Consider the following 17,832-nt stretch of genomic DNA (forward strand, 5'->3'; position numbering starts at 1 on the left):
GAAACCGACCCTTCGTGATGGCACAACAGCTCCGGGACTCCTGCCGCAAATGGCTGCTGGCGGACGAAAGCGACGTCGACGTCATCATCGACCGCGTGGTACTGGAGCAGTTTATCACTCGTCTACCCAGGAAGACGGCAGAGTGGGTCCAGTGCCACCGACTGACGTCGCTGGACTCCGCCATCCAACTGGACTAGATGGTGGTGTGCCCCGGGGTTGGCTAACCCCTCCCAGCTGTCTCTCTCTCTTCTCTGGAGATTCTCTTTTCTCTCCCTCCTCTGCCCGTCCTATCCTTATTTTGCAATTATAAAAGACCGGTTGTATCGAGTAGCCCAAGATGCTCAGACAAAAGGAAGATACGACCCTGCTATTAGTTTCACAAAGTCGTCGGGAAATGCTTTTCCAGGCGACGCATTGTAATCCCATGGCGGGACATTTAGGTCAAACGACAACACTAAATTGTATAATGACCCATTTTTTTTGGTTGGGCATTCACGAGAACGTGCGCAGGTGGTGCGCCTCTTGTCGCGAATGTCAGCTGGTAAACCCCCCCGGCCTTCCCAAAAGCGCCATTGCGCCCTCTTCCGTTAGTGCAGGTCCCCTTTGACAGAATTGGAATGGACCTCATCGGGCCATTAGAACAATCAGCGAGAGGACATCGGTTTGCATTAGTACTGGTGGACTATGCAACCTGATATCCCGAGGCAGTGCCGCTCCGTACCATTTCCACCAAGAGTGTTGCGGACGTGCTGTTTTGCATAATCTCCCGTGTGGGGATCCCCTGCGAGATCCTCACAGACCAAGGCACGGCGTTCATGTCATGTACAATATGCAAACTTTATGAATTATTGGGCATTAAGTCGATCCATACCAGCGTCTTCCACCCACAAACAGACAGTCTGGTGGAACGATTTAATTGCGCATTAAAAACCATGATTCGTAAGTTTGTTCACGAGGATGCCAAAAATTGGGATAAATGGTTGGAACCCCTTTTGTTCACCGTGCAGTCGGGCTGTGCAATTAATCGAAAATTAATTGTAATCGTCAATTTTGGCTTCAACAATTACAAAAACAAAATAATCGAGGTAAAATGATTATTGTGCCACATTCCATTTTGCAAAGATCCTCTCTTTTCTTGTGGTATAAATCCACAGCGCACCCCTTTCCTTACAGTGGTTCAGCTGTGCTATTTCTTTACATTTATTTTTCAGTTGAATTCACAGTTTAAAAGCAAAGTTATTTGTTTTCTATGTTGTTTTAAAAGTTAATAAGTAATCGTGTTAAATAATCGGGATCTCAATATTGGCCAAAATAATCGTGATTATGTTTTTTGTCATAATCGAGCAGTCCTACCGTGCAGGAGTCCCGCAAGCCTCCACGGGGTTTTCCCCCTTTGAGCTTCTCTATGGGCGCCAGCCCCGAGGGGTTTTGGACGTCCTGAGAGAGACTTGGGAGGACGGACCTTGTCAAAGCAAGAGCGAAATTCAATATGTCCTGGACCTGAGAGCAAAACTCCACACACTGGGGCGGCTGTCCATGGAGAGTTTGTTACAAGCCCAGGACAAGCAAAGCCGGCTGTGCAACAGGGGAACCAATTTACGAAAATTTGCACCGGGAGATAAAGTGCTTGTATTACTCCCAACGTCGAGTTCCAAATTGCTTGCAAAGTGGCAAGGACCGTTTGAGGTCACATGGCAAGTCGGAGATCTTGATTATGAGGTAGTACGAACAGATAGGAGCAGAGCACGCAGCCAGCTATATCGTTTACCTGACCACAAACAATTTTTGGTTGAGACGGAATCAGAGGCGATGCTCGAAATGGTGGTAATAGAAGAATCCAACAGTGACTGGGCGAGCCCTATGGTTTTGGTCCCTGGGCGAGGGGGGCATGGTTTAGCGAGGTCTACAGTGGGAGAGAGAGCTGGGAGACGAGTGGTGAGTAAGTAGGTCAAGTGCAAATGATAAACACCTGCGTCTCATTCCACTTAGTGGTGTGGCGACCGCATATAAGGACCACGAAGCCAGAGTGACGGAGAGAGAGATATGGACTGTTTATTGGCCTTTGGACTGGGGGCGAGGCGACTACTGTTGGGAATCTATCGAAGGACTGTGTTATATGTTTTCGATTGGAATTTAAAGAGGCGCTGAGTGAGCACCCGCCTATGTTGGATTACTTGAGTGTGTTTGAATCTGAATAAAAGCCAGTAACAGTCCAGCCAACCTCGTCCTCTTCCTTCCAGAATACTGTGTACATTACATATACATCACTAGTACTGTCTGTTCCTAATACCCCAAGCACTTCCCTATATATTCCTTACAAACTCTCAATGTTATGCGTCAGAGTGACAAATACTGTCTAGCACCTTTCTCTCTATATTTAAAGACTTTATTTCCACTGTATTTGCAGACTCTTCCCCAAAATATTTTTCTAATTTTGCTTCTCCTGATGTCGCTAATAAATTGCAAATAGAAAATTAAACCAGTCGAGCAGAAAACGATTAGATTCCAATGCGGAATCCCCCTGAGAAATACTGATAGGTTTTGATCTAAATTCACACTTGATTTCAGTGTTAAGATTGCCACCCGAAGCTTACGAGTGACCTTTTACATTTCTACTGCTTTAAACATCAAGCTCTGTCTGTATTTCACATACATGCTCGGCAGCCGAATCACTGTACTTCTCTGCATGCTAGACTGATTGAGAAGAAAATCATAGCTGTTCAGAGAAGTGCATTTTAGTTTAATGGCAGAGGTCTGCTGTTTCCATTTTGTGATGGGATTTTCAACTACATGCCCGAAGGTACAATAGAAGATGTGTGCGGACATGTGCTTAAAAGGCAGAGAGATGTGTCAGTAGCCTTCATTCACTTAAAAATAGAACTTCAATGACAGGATTGTGTTATCCACGGAAACGATCGGCACTCAATGTCCTAGAAGAAACGCTCGGAGTGGGGAACTACCTTTTTCTTTGATTTGAAGACGTTGCAGCGGAATACATTGCTCTGTCCGTCTCTTGCTATGTAACTGAAGATCTTCAGATCTTGAGAGTCGTGTGATACGTAGAATATCCTGTGAATTCAAATGAAAGCAAGGGTGAGAAAAACAATATCAGTAGACTACCATAGTAGGAAAAATTCCTTTACAAAAATAATTTGTTCTGCTGAATACAAAAGAGTTTAAAGAATGTAGGAAAGCAAACAGTTCTGGGGCACTTTTGACTTACCATTGTAATTTTTCCTACTATGGTACTATCAATGGTGGCCAAGAACTGTTTCTTCCAAATATCTTTCTCTGTGTTCATCAGAACAAAGAAATGTATACAGATTTATACAGAACTGTTTCTTTAATATGAATGGTTCAGGAATATTTTCTCTTATTATATCTTAGTCCTAACCCTCAAAGCAAACACATTAGGCTGGAATCCATTAATGTTTGTAAAATGGCCTTTATTTGTGTTTTGGTAGTGCATAGAATGGTGCTACAAAAGGCAAACAACTTTCTTTAAACATAATTTAAAACTTCTTCAATTATGAAACTGTGTTATTGCATTTGTGAACAAGCAGCACTGCAGATCAGAGTGTAAAATATTAAATAAACCAACTAATAAATAATTGACATCAAGCAAACAGAAATCAATCAGGCACTTTGCTGATATGAGCTCCGTCAAATAAAAATTAAACTCGAAGGCATCAGAAAAACCCAAATGGAAAACTTTAGAGATGCCTTGAATAAAATAAATCTACTGTTTGTCATTAAAGGACCCATTGTATGAAAGTCAAATTTGTTCTGTGTTTAAGTGCTATAATTGGGTCCCCGGTGCATCTAGCAACCCAGAAAACGTGAAAAACAAGATCCCAGTAACTTTGTTTTGGTAAGCCTTTCTCTGCAAGCATGTGAGAAATCGAGCCGTTCAGATTTCGCTCCTGATGTGACGTTGACGCAGGCTCTTATTATAATATTACCACCCCTTAATCTACACAATTCCACCCACGGCACTGCCACCATTGTTGTGTTCACAAGCGACAGCGGTGCACGTGACACCATGGCTAAAGTTCGTGGACAACATGCAATGTAGTCGCTGCACAGAGTCCTAACCTCGGAAGAGACAGAAGTGGATTTATTTATTTTTTAGTGGAAATCCCTCAGCAACTATAAGTAAAAACCTGCTTGTTTGCGCGAATCACTTCAAGTCGGAGTGCTTTATCAACCTGGGACAGTACAAGCAGGATTAGCTTCAAAGTTGTTCCTCAAGAGGGATCGAGACCAACTGAACGAGACAAAGCTGCCGATGTAAGTAATATTTATCAACAGTCTGAATTGACGTACATGTACCATATATATAGGAGGATAATGTTAGCATACGATAGCGAAGGGAGCTAAGTCAGTCACGGGCTAAATAGAACATTCAAAGCCAGTTTTAAACTTGCTCTATATTTATATGTTATTTGGCAAATGGGCACTTGGAGTTTAGCTGTATGAATGTTAATACATTATGTGCGTTAATATGTTCAGCTGCGGCAAGCTGTTTGTTTTGCTAACGAACAGGGGCGAACACTGCGGTGAGTTTCGTTTTAAACATCTCAAATCATTCGTCCTTAGGCTGAAAAATCTGTCACAGCATACTAGTTATGCTCTCACGTTGTGTGTGTAACGGTATAACTTGTCAACGACAAGCGCTAAAATCCACGTAATTCTGATGAGATCTGCAGGTGCGCATTCCGTGGATTTTAGGCAAGCATACACGCACAACGTGAGCGCTGTTTGCTGTGACGGATTTTTTAGTCTCCGGACAAATGATTTGAGACGTTTAAAATGAAACTAAACGCAGAGGAGTTCAGGAAACATAATTTAGCTAAACCATTGCCATGGCAGTACTACACGTGTGTTGTGTTGACACGCCGGACGGAAGGGGGATGGGGTGCGCTGTAACTCATTTTCATTTAAAGAGACATGCACCAAAATGGGTTGCTGTGAGCATAGCTGTTTTTGACGAGGCAAAAAGGGTTTTGTTTACACAGCCATTGAGTGTTTTTAAGCTAAATATGTTCCAGACATTTCATGAAGACCCTAATAAATCATACCAACTTGTTGAAAGTGCTCATTTTATGAGTCCTTTAAAACAAACAATATGAAGAATAACAGAAGCATAAATGAAGGACAAACAGCTGCTAGATGACAACTAAATAAAATGCAACCACTTTTTTTGCACAAACTCAAATTGTTCTCAACTCAATGTTCTCATTATCTGAGCCATTAGCAAGCAAATACTTCATTGATCACATCATCAAAAACAGCAAATGAGGTCCGACTTTGATTTGATTTATGAGCAATTTACTATAACTACAGTCTTCTGGGCCACTTTAACCTTGATGTGGAACTCTATCAGACCCAGGCATACACTATGACACTGACATGTAACAGCACGCTTGTACATGATTTCGATACACTCCTAATCACATTGATGGAAAGATGTACCTAGACAACTATCACCTCAACTCTATTAACCAGCCAGAACGCTCGGGGACACGTCAAAACGCACAGCCTTGGACAGATGGTAGAAAAAGCTCGGCGAAGCCCAGCTCATTAATTGAATTCTCTTTCCTGTTGACACTTTGGGGAGGTTTGCCGCATCAGCGATTTCACGGATGACACATGCTGTTTAAGAGCTTTTTCCCTGCCACTTTAATTCATCAAGTCTGAAAGCAAAACGAGGAGCTGAAATATCTGCTGAGTGTATGTAACGCACACGCCACTTTGCTCATCATAATACAAGAGTGATATTACAGCCGAACCATTGCGTTGCTGTAACTTATTTTATAGGGTATTTTGCTTGATGAATGTCTGATTAAGCATATAATGAGCATATCATGCTTATCAGAAGGCAATGAGCCTGTGACCAGGCTATATGACACGCCAATGACAAAGTAATGGAACTTATATATTCTAGGCAGGTGCATCCATTTGACACTGGCATGATGGGTTTGGCTGCTGATACACTTGCATATGGATGGATGGATGGATGAATGGATAGATAGATGATTTTATGATAGATGATTTTATGTAGAAAACAGTATATCACAAACAAACAAAAATCATTTGGATTTTCACAGACTGGGTCACAAATGTGTTTTCCAGGTCTTACCATCACAGATAGGACAGTAAATGTGACTATACTGTGAATCACAAAAATATGTGACTCCCAATGTGTAGTCAGGGGAGCACTTGGAAAGTTTTGCGTCATTAAGCCTAAAGTTTTTATCACCTGCAAGTCGTAACATCTCATTAAAATGTGAACAAATGAGTGTATTTTTGGGTCATTGCAAGTGATTTCATACTTGCTCTAGTATTTCACCATACAGTGTGAAAATGAAAGTTTGTTATGTGTCCCATCTGGATTTTCTCTAAAAAGAAATTTGCCATAAGGTCTTCTCAGAAAGTCTATGATTGCCAGTGGAAATGTCAAACTTGACAAACAAGCTCAAGAGTTTAATTAAAGAGGGAAAAATCTATTGGCGAGTCAGTTTTTCTCCCACAACATTGATTGTTTAAGTCTGAAAATAAATTAAATCCTCTTATAACATTAATGATCATTCTAAATTACATTCAGTAAAAGAAACACGTCACTTACGAAATTTAAAATCTATTTTAACTTGAAAAAAAAAAGAGTAAAGACAAATCAAAACTTTATAAATGAAAGAGTGGTCTGATTATTGTTTTTGTTCTGGTGAAACCAAACTCCCTCACCGCTGTGGCAAATATTTATCATAAATAATAAATATTTATTACCACATCCACACGAAGCCAGAGCTTTCCCAATCCGATCTTTTTTCCCTTTTCACAGCGTTGTCTCAAGAAATATCTGTGTACACACGCAACCGCTAAACCGAGTTAAAACGATGTAGTATACAGCGCCAAATCAGTATGTGGCGCTGTAATTCTGCCACACAGAGATACACTAAAAACGGAGAAGACGAATTGAAGCATGCGCATAAACTTTAGCCATTTCTCAATATGAGTTCTTCAGCGGTCTTGTGTCCTCGTGTTCTCGCTCTACCTCATCAATAACCATCAAAGTCCAGTTCCAATACTCAATAACGCTCCTCTGCTTTACTCCTATTAGTAGTCGCTCCCAAAAGTCGCTCATCATATCAACTTTGTTGCGATGCTGGACACGCCCACTTCCTGTCGCCGACTGTCACTGTCGCTCGTGTCGCCGGCTCTCCATTGAAATGGATGACATCGCCTCGCTTTGTTGCTGGCGGTCTGAATGGGGGCGTAAGGAAATATACGGATCGGCTGTACACACGAAAACGCAAGGGTGGCGTTTCTGGCACCCGGTTTCAAAAAATAGCGGTTTCAGGCTCCCAAAATTCCGGATCCGTGAGGATGAAACAAAAATACGATACAAAATCTTTACGTATATAGCTAATCACGTCTCCGTGTGGATGGCCTCATAGACACAGTGTAAACACCTGAGATTTTAACATGGCAGCTAAAGAAAAATATGAATTATTGATGCACCTGTTAATAACAGCAGGCCAATTTCCACTGCCCATGGTTCCAAGTTTCTGCTCCGGGTGACAATAAATGCCCACAAATGTCACTACTGCTCTTCAGACAGGCATTCAGAGCTGACACGAGCCCAGTCCTATCATCTTAAGTGTCCCCATACACACATGAATCAGTCTCTTCAGCTTGCAATCAAACTAACTTGCAGAAGCTATCAAATGCCTCCTGGGGTAGATGTTCCTCATTTAGCTGACTGCTGGAGAGCAAAATGATGATCACTTAACTATGTTCAAGTAATTATACACTAGAAATGCATCTTCAGGATGAAAATATTCAGGATGTGACGACTGGTCTGATACAAAACTCGTCCCGTTTGGATCTGTCCCTCTCACGTCCAACAAGTCAAATGAATGTGTTCGCACATTAAACGCCTCCATTGGAGAAGAAAGTGTGCCAATGGGTCCAATCATTTGCTGGCCTCATTCCTGCCACACAAAAATAAATATTGCCTTGACATGTCGTCTTGCTCATCCAGTGAGTCAGGAGATTGTATGGGCATGTTGTCAGGTTCCAGCGGCATATTTCAGTGACGATGATGAATGTGTTTTGATTAGGCTTGCAGAGGGACGGAAGTAACAAAGGACATGGAAGACACAGAGGTACACAAAAGGGATTTACATCTTTAGCATGTAACAAATATTCTGCTTAAAGGTCCAGTGTATTAGCGGCATCTAGCTGTAAGGCTGCGAATTGCAACCAACGGCTCACTCCACCTCTCATCCTTCCCTTTCAAAGCACTATGCTGGTTGACACAGGATTAAGATGTCGTCACGTTTTTGCTTCTTTGCCAAAGGAGATAGCGTATTTATGAAATGCGCTCTGTAGAGCAGTTTGTCTGTTTAGGGCTACTGTAGAAACAACATGGTGAATTCATTATGTAAGGTCTTTGTACACCTCTGATGACAGTTATGTATAGTATATTGCATTCGTGTCAATAGATCCTCCAAGAAATTACACACTGGACCTTTAAATACCCAAACACACACATTGTACCTTCCTCTTCAGCTTATTGGACTGATTTCCATCCAAATTTGCATTTCCTCCAGAATAACATTCCATCAGCTTCATTTTCCCAAATCAACTGTGTGATAGTCTATTATAGTCTATTATCATAAACGTGCCCTTGAGTTGTACCCTGACCTACCCGCTGGCCCTTTAAACAGTCTAAATTACGTGGCTTCCAAATTTTTATATTTGTTTTTTTTCCATGTGAAGCCAAACACTTATTATCTCTTAATGAAAATGTCACAGTGTTCATGCAAATACGAAGTGCATGTTGGGTCTTCTGCCTAATTTCTCAAAAAGAGCTCATGAATACAAAATTGCTCACTTTAGCATGATTGGAGTGGATTGGAATTTTTATAAATCAAGAGGGGGCATTTTTTATTTCTACTACGATTATTTCATCAGTTGCATGGTGTGACGATATATAAATCATGTGATTATCATAAATCTTTCTGAGCAGAAGTCTAAGAGCGCTTTTCCACCATCGCGCCGAATCGTTCACGTTGCTTAATTGTTCCACTCCATGCCGATCCATGCCAGCCGGTACGTACTGTAAATGGTTTCATTTTCCACCGCAGGGCTGATAACGGAAATTTTAAGAATGTAAACACAAACGTGTCACGCGCTCCCTTGGTAACACAAGAGACTGAGCTATAACGCCTCTGCATGCATTCATTAGCAAATTCCGAGCCGAGAGCAGTTTGTAATCATGCCGTGTCGAACCAGGCTCACGTGGAAACATAACTGCAACCGTTTTAGACTGCTTTGAACGGTTCGCCGCGATGGTAGAAAAGTGTTCTAAAAGTCTCACTAAAGTTTTATGCTATTAATAACAATTTAGGTCGAAGCACCAATGAATTGCATCGAGATAAATGAGGTGAATCCAATACCTGGCACATAAACAAAAGCGCGTGATGACAACAGGCACTGTTAAATTTTAAGACCAAACTTGACCGAACTCCAAAATCTGTCTTTTTTATTTCCACTCCAAGTGAGTTAAAACAGACTTGCATGCTTTTACAGTTTTACAGTGGGTGTGAGAGAGCATGAATCGAACACAATCCTGACACAAACCCATGCAATGTTACACACACAAAAAGGAAAAACTCACATGATCGACCTGAAAACCAAATGCTGTCAAAACAGCTTAAAACAAACACGACTGATCTGTCCTTCCTACAGAAACACAGTAGAAGGTAAACAGAGAAAGAGACAGCGTAGGTGGAAAGAGGACTTCCGCTGACAAAGCCATTTAAACTTTTCATTAGCAAATCATAACAATGCCACAAGCCATAAAAACAGCTGGCTTTCCCTTTAACCCCAGCACCATTCCAGCACACAGCCTTAACACTAGCTGAGCTTTTTTGTGTTTGTCATGTCATTCCAAAACTGTATGACTTTCTTTCTTCTACACAAAAGAATTTTTATATTTTGAAGAACGCTGGTAACCAAACAACAAGACTGCCATTGTTTGGACTACAGAAGAAAGAGTCATGCAGGTTTTTCACAGCATGATGGTGAATAAATGATGCATTGCCGCTTTAAAAATAAATCTGGAGGTATTTTGGATAGAAAAGCACATAAGAAATGCCTATAGACCCTTTTGCGCTGACGTGACGATTACGTCACAGCATTAGCTGGAAGCAAACCAGGGGAAAACTGGAGGCGGCCAATACAAACCAGCACAGAGTTGGCTACATAATGAATTTAAAATATCATCGTGCTGTATTAAGTGCCAGAATCGACAGATTAGAGACTCTAATCTGATATTTTAACACATGCTGCAATTGCCAGCAAAAAGGACGACAGTTGTAGTTAAACACAATAAAACTAGCGGACCAGTAGAAAAAAATGCTGGCTTTTTCACCGTAAACTTTATATCACTTAAAGTTAAATAAACTCCTGTCTTTTGTTGGAATGGATTATAGTTTGGGTATGTGTCTAAAAACTTCTTATGTTTGCCCGCCTGGGGGAACAAGTTACGTTATTTTTCACGTATTAGCGCATGTCTAAGATAACTTTGTTAGCAGTTAGCCAACGACCGGAAACTAAACAAAGGAAACTGTTTGCTGTTGCTGTTTCTACAGTTTTCATAAGTGCATTAGTAGAATTGGGGAGAGAAACAGTGTTATGTGTCAGGTGTGTTAAGTAGTTTGCCACTGTGAGTACATTATAAGCATCTAAACATGTATATGCTCTCAGTTTCTCTTTACTATACATACTTGGTTTCTTTATCTGGTATGTGTGGAAGGTAATCCTGACTGTTCTTCCATCTATTGAATGAATGTGTACAGGTCTACCAATCTGGTTCCTTCCGTTAAAGTTCACATTTTCAACAACAGTCACAGTCCCAGGCAGTCACGGACCTTACACATTCAAATTAAATTGGATTTTCTCCAGTCATTGTCAAAAAAACAAGCTATCAAAACATGGTCGCTAGCGTTAGAAAAGCGGCCAGTGGAATCTTTCTGCCTCCACCTATGCTCCACCCACAAAAACGAGTCACAATGTTTGCTAACAAAAAAGGGGCCTATAGGCCACTGTTATGATATTGCCCACTGCCACAGTACTTCTGCATCCAACACACACACGTACACGGGAGAAATTCATTCCCGTTTTTTAAGAAGATAAAGAAGAGATAAATGTGTACAGTAATGTCTTTTGTCTTTCTTTCAGCTGCTCTGAATGAATGTGTCTGATACACAGCGACAGGGCAGTAAAGAGCGAGGAAGACAAGAGGAATCTTAATCTCGGTGTCGGAAGCTGCCAGGCGGGTCGATAATTAAGAGTCATCCGTCCACTCCTCTGAGCCCCCAGTAACACATCTAATGAGACCTCTTTCTGGTGTCTCCTCCTCTGGAAATCTGCAAGCGCACACAACTGTCTCCAACCTAAGATAGATGGTGTCACCTATCTCAAACCTGTCAGATCAAATGTCACTCAAGACATGTGCATGTAAAATAATGTTTTCTAACGAGTCAACCACTGTCTAGCATGCACGATACTAAGTAGTGTTTAACAAGATTTTATTTACACATTTTCACATTAGTGATTTATTGTACATTCATTTAAACAATTATCATCTAGTGTCCTGGGAACTGAACCCGTGACCTTGTGGCATTGCTAGACTCATGCTCTGCCAGTTGAGCTACAGGAATGTCATTGCAGATGAATATCTCATTAAACTGGTGATACCCGGTGTGTGTACTGTAAAGTGCTGAGATCTTGACAAAAGGTTGTATTTTCAATAAGCTAAAATATGAGCTCTGATTTTTATAAATGTATTTGGATGGTATGTACATTTTTAAGTTTGTGTCACTGCATAATTTTGATAACTGCAAATTTGTAGAAAACAGTAATAACAGTGTCTCTAAACCTTAAACGTGTAGTGTAAGTTTATTGATACCAACAACAACGCATAACAACAATGCAATTAAATCTTTTATTGAATTTAATTATTTGAATTGTTCATACTTCCAACTAATAAATATGCAAACAAAAGAGTTGACCCTTACAACATTCAGCGTGCACTTCACACCTAATATAGGCTTGCACAACTATTAAAAAGATGGTATATAAAGATAACCAGTTTTATTGCAGAGGGACTGCTCAGAAGATAAGCTAGCAAAATAATGAGGTAGATGAGTCACTGGTGCTATAGTAATGAACTATAAGCCTCCAAGGATCAAGAGGAATTCAAACGGTTCCTTATCACCTTTACAATTTCACTCTTAACTCAAGTCTGAGAGGATACAAAGCACATGTCACTGGATCTGAATTATACCACTTGAATGTATACTAACATGATGCTAGCACTATTACACAACCTTAATGTTAATTAATGTTGTAAATGAGGTTGCGAATTGTAACCGGCGGCTCACTCCACCCCTACTTTTGAAGCCCTATAAGGTTTTTCGCTTCTTTGCCAAAAGAAGATTCCGTATTTACGAAACAAGCTCTACACTGCGTTCCAAATTATTATGCAAATGATATCTTTCTCTGGTTTTCCTAATTTGTCGATGCAAATGACAGTCAGTATAATTTTCAAGTAATCAACAGTTAGGGTACATTTGGAATTTTATTGAACAAACCTCCCACTGACAACAGTATTTATTAAAAAAATGAAAAACTCAAAATGCACTGTTCCAAATTATTATGCACAACAGAGTTTGAAAACATTTCATAGGTTGTAAAAAACTGAAAATGGTCATTTGTTGAATTTGCAGCATTAGGAGGTCATATTTACTGAAATCAAAAGCTATTTCAATCAAAAACATCCTAACAGGGCAAGTTACATGTTAACATAGGACCCCTTCTTTGATATCACCTTCACAATTCTTGCATCCATTGAACTTGTGAGTTTTTGGATAGTTTCTGATTGAATTTCTTTGCAGGATGTCAGAATAGCCTCCCAGAGCTGCTGTTTTGATGCTAACTGCCTCCCACCATCATAGATCTTTCGCTTGAGGATGCTCCAAAGGTTCTCAATAGGGTTGAGGTCAGGGGAGGATGGTGGCCACACCATGAGTTTCTCTCCTTTTATGCCCATAGCAGCCAATGACACAGAGGTATTCTTTGCAGCATGAGATGGTGCATTGTCATGCATGAAGATGATTTTGCTACGGAAGGCATGGTTCTTCTTTTTGTACCATGGAAGAAAGTGCTCAGTCAGAAACTCTACATACCTTGCAGAGTTCATTTTCACACCTTCAGGGACCCTAAAGGGGCCCACCAGCTGTCTCCCCATGATTCCAGCCCAAAACATGACTCCGCCACCTCCTTGCTGACGTCGCAGCCTTGTTGGGACATGGTGGCCATCCACCAACCATCCACTACTCCATCCATCTGGACCATCCAGGGTTGCACGGCACTCATCAGTAAACAAGACTGTTTGAAAATTAGTCTTCATGTATGTGTGGGCCCACTGCAACCGTTTCTGCTTGTGAGCATTGGTTAGGGGTGGCCGAATAGTAGGTTTATGCACAACTGCAAGCATCTGGAGGATCCTACACCTTGAGGTTTTCGGGACTCCCGAGGCACCAGCAGCTTCAAATACCTGTTTGCTGCTTTGCAATGGCATTTTTGCAGCTGCTCTCTTAATCCGATGACTTTGTCTGGAAGAAACCTTCCTCATTCTGCCTTTATCTGCACGAACCCTTCTGTGCTCTGAATCAGCCACAAATTTCTTCACAGTACGATGATCTCGCTTAAGTTTTCGTGAAATATCTAATGTTTTCATACCTTGTCCAAGACATTGCACTATTTGACGCTTTTCGGCAGCAGACAGATCCTTTTTCTTTCCCATATTGCTTGAAACCTGTGGCCTTGCTTAATAATGTGGAACGTCCTTCTTAAGTAGTTTTCCTTTAATTGGGCTCACCTGGCAAACTACTTATCACAGGTGTCTGAGATTGATTTCAGTGATCCAAAGAGCACTGAGACACAATACCATCCATAAGTTTAATTGAACAATATAAAATTAAATGTTTACGACACTTAAATCCAATTTGCATAATAATTTGGAACGCAGTGTATAGAGCAGTTTGTCCCTTTAGGGAAACTGTAGAAACAACATGGCGAATTCCATGCAAGGGGACCCGCTGTGTACGTAGATAGAAACAGCTCACTCTAAGGCAATAATCCCGGCCGACCCAAAGATTCATCACAACCTCTCCATTCAACTGGGCTCATCAACCATCACATCTTCCAGAACAGCCTGAAACATGGAAGTGGTGATCGATGATCAGCTAAATTTCACGGATCATGTTGCCAGCACCACCCGGTCCTGTAGATTCATCCTCTACAATATTAGGAAAATTAGACCTTTCCTATCCAAGCATGCTACGCAGGTTCTAGTCCAGGCTCTTGTTCTGTCCAGACTGGACTATTGCAATGCGCTACTAGCTGGACTTCCTGCTTGCACAACAAAACCTCTACAGATGATCCAGAATGCAGCGGCAAGAGTGGTCTTCAATGAACCGAAGAGAGCACATGTCACCCCTCTCTTCATGAAGTTACATTGGCTCCCTATAGTCGCTCGCATCAAATTCAAGGGTCTGCTCTTGGCCTACAAGACCACCACTGGTTCGGTACCCCATTACAGTTATAAAAGCATTAAATGGTTAATAAGGACACTTGACTGGATTAGCATTGGCGCTAACAAATTAACACGCAAACAGGGACGTTTGTTTTAACGTAATCTTTAATTTAACATATGCTACAACATTCATAATGCAAACGCGAACAGAATTTGAAACTTACTTGAACTTGTTCACTTAAATCCGGATGCTTCCTCGTTTCACCACAAAACTCTGTTCGTTTTCTTCGTGATATGACTTTAATCTGAAGTATTTCTGCGCGCATCTCTTGTGGATCGGAGCCGCGCTTATCCGCTCATCACGTCTTGTTGCGTCTATAAAAAGTTTCCGACTGACAACCTGTCAGACAGAGCATCAGTACCCGGTTGACCCGGTACGTCGGTGGTACCGGGTCTTATGAAAATTAGGTACCGACAACTTTTTTTATTTTTAGGTACCGACTTGGACCCAAAGTACCGGTACTTTTGACAACACTACATTAGACCTTTAAATGAAGTAACTTTGTCCTGCTGCAACAGTTGCTAAATGTTTAAGAAATTGCTACATTCATAAAAGCTTATTTAAAAAAGACTGGCTGTGTCCACGCTGTATTACTCAGGTTTTATCAGCTGAAGCAGGCCCAGTGTTATTTATGTGCATAGTGTGAATGCTGTAACCCATTAACACAAATAAGAACCGCTTACACGTGTAGCGTAAAAAAGGCCCCAGTCTGTGTGAGATGTTTAAAGGGATCAGAATGTGTGGGATACTTGGATGTTTCAAGTGAATACCTTCAAGATAGGCTTCTAACATATGTTCTGGAGGTGAGATGTTGGGATGAGAACACCGAACACCATTTCTGCTAATGTGACTTATGACTTATCAAGCCTCCTGTAATGAAGCGTAACACTAAACGAAAAAATCCTCGGGCTTCGCAATAAACACAGCTGAGGGGAAATCCGCCTCTGCTTTTTCTTTATCAACAGCCGTTTAGAGAGTTCTGACTGCAATCGTTCCCAGGCAGGAAACATGCTCTGTAGAATTCATTAGCCACACCTCACGCCATCCGCATGGCCTCCAGTGGTTCATTTAGAAGACCAATGTGGTGGCCCTTTTATGTATTCATGGAATATTGGATGCAACGCTACAAGCTAAATGTGCTCTGTAATGAAGTTTTGGCAAATGGGAGCACAGGTTCAGCGCTACAGAACTCAGGTCTCCATCTGGCAGATAAATTGATGCCGTTCATCTGTGACTTTCCTCAAGGAATGCTTACAAAAACAACACCGGTTCAGTCGTCTAACCAAGTTTCCAAAAGGTTTTTTATATTAAAAGAAGTGTCATCAATCATAAACCCATATGATGCTCAAAACACACGTGGAACAGGAAATAAACTCTTTTACATACAAAGTGGAGAGATGTATAACGCCAACGACTAAAATAAATCATAAAACATAAAAATAGTCAATACGACAAGATTTATTCAAGGTCTTTTAAAGTCAAAGTTTAGTGCTGCAAAAGCTCTAAAACAGGTTACAAAAATGATATGGAGTATAAAAGTGTTTTTTTTTAGGTCAATTAGGGCTGTGCAAAAATATCGATACCGCAATATGTTTTTTTGATGTATCGATAGTGTATCGATAGTAGAGGTATCACTATCGATACACTATCGATTTCGAACTTTTTTTTTATATCATGTCATATACATACGGCCAAAAGTAAGTGGAAGCGAGCATGGCGAAAAATATAAGAACGCTTGGAGCTCTCAGAGCTGATGTGTGGCTGTGATTTGGTTTTAAGTAATGGAGTAATGAGTTATATAAAATAATGCTGTTTGTAGGCTTCGCAAGTCATGACACAAGTCACTTGGCTACTGCAGTGCATTAGACATAAAGTTTATTAAGAAAAGTAACAATGACATTTATTGTGCTTTCACGGATGTGACACCAGCGCATTTACAGCACGGATGAACCAGGGGTTTTATACTGCCCATGATCATTGTTTTAACTGTAATGCACCACAACAGCCAAGTGACTTGCGTGAGCCACCTTATTCCCCTGTGCTACCCACTTGAGGGGCGCAATCCACAGTTTGAGAACCCAAACCTCTGATCTAAAGGTCCATGCATCGCACATCATGGCCACTCTGCAGAGGTAAGGGATGTTTTTACACTTATCCTTACAGAAAACCTCCGGTAGTGCACAGCATGTTGTATCTCTAGCTCTACTTTTTACATTTTCTATTTAAAGTATTGCAATATATCGCAAATGTGTATCGTATCGAAATACATAGCAATATATTGTATCGTGACCCATCTATCGTGATATGTATCGTATCGGGAGGCACTTGCCAATACACAGCCCTACACTCAATGGAGAGATTTAAAGAGTTTTAGTAAAAATAAATTTATATTTTCTACTTTCTGTGCATGAGCACATCATAAAGATCTGGAATACAGTGTATGGACTTTTATGATACTACTATGGTACTTTTTTGGCATTTTGAAATTTCATTTTGTGTTTCAGGAAAGTAATAAAACAGGATTGAAATATGAGTGTGACTTTTTAGTGAACTATTCCCTTAAATATTCTGTAACATAACAGATTTGACAAGTGTTAAATGGTTATATTATTCCAGTCGGCAAGTTTGTGTTTTCTTGTTGGCCTTTTATCGCCCACGCTGCTGATGAATATGTCTTCTGAATACTATCAGTGTTTTCAAAGAACGCCAAGGTCATCTGCAACACTGTCTGACTGACGTCGGCAATTTCAATTTAACCCTTGTGCATCAATTTCAAAAACTCACACTTAGGCTGAAAATGGACAAAAATGTCCATGTCCAAACATGGTCATAAAAATATTACATATCCGTATTTTTTCACACTTTCAATAACAATTTTCAGTTCTTATCATAACTACAAATGTTAACACATTCATTCATTAGAATTTTATGCCTTTAAGTACCAGTTTGTTTACATGGTGACCCTGTTGTTTTTCATGAAACAAATGAATAATTCGAATTATTTTCTATATATTAAATTATACATTTCATTTTTATAATTACAGTCTTGGATATGTTATTAAACAACAATAATTTTAATGCATTGTTATTTTTTGAGCCATGTAAGATAAGAAAAAAACTCACACATAGGCTGAAATGGACAGAAATGTCCATGTCCAAC

At 40.5% G+C, this 17,832-nt stretch overlaps 1 protein-coding gene across 1 annotated transcript in view; it reads right to left on the reverse strand.

Annotated features, from left to right (window-relative positions):
* The window catches only part of nos1apa (nitric oxide synthase 1 (neuronal) adaptor protein a), a 142,398-nt gene that overhangs the window by 58,719 nt on the left and 65,847 nt on the right, over positions 1 to 17,832 (reverse strand). Inside the window, exon 5 of the mRNA XM_057337145.1 lies at positions 2,961 to 3,069. Coding sequence (XP_057193128.1) covers positions 2,961 to 3,069 — 109 coding nt within the window. The remainder of the gene's footprint in view (positions 1 to 2,960; positions 3,070 to 17,832) is intronic.

This window comes from Triplophysa rosa, linkage group LG7, assembly GCF_024868665.1.
Source record: "Triplophysa rosa linkage group LG7, Trosa_1v2, whole genome shotgun sequence".
In the NCBI taxonomy this organism is placed as follows: domain Eukaryota; kingdom Metazoa; phylum Chordata; class Actinopteri; order Cypriniformes; family Nemacheilidae; genus Triplophysa; species Triplophysa rosa.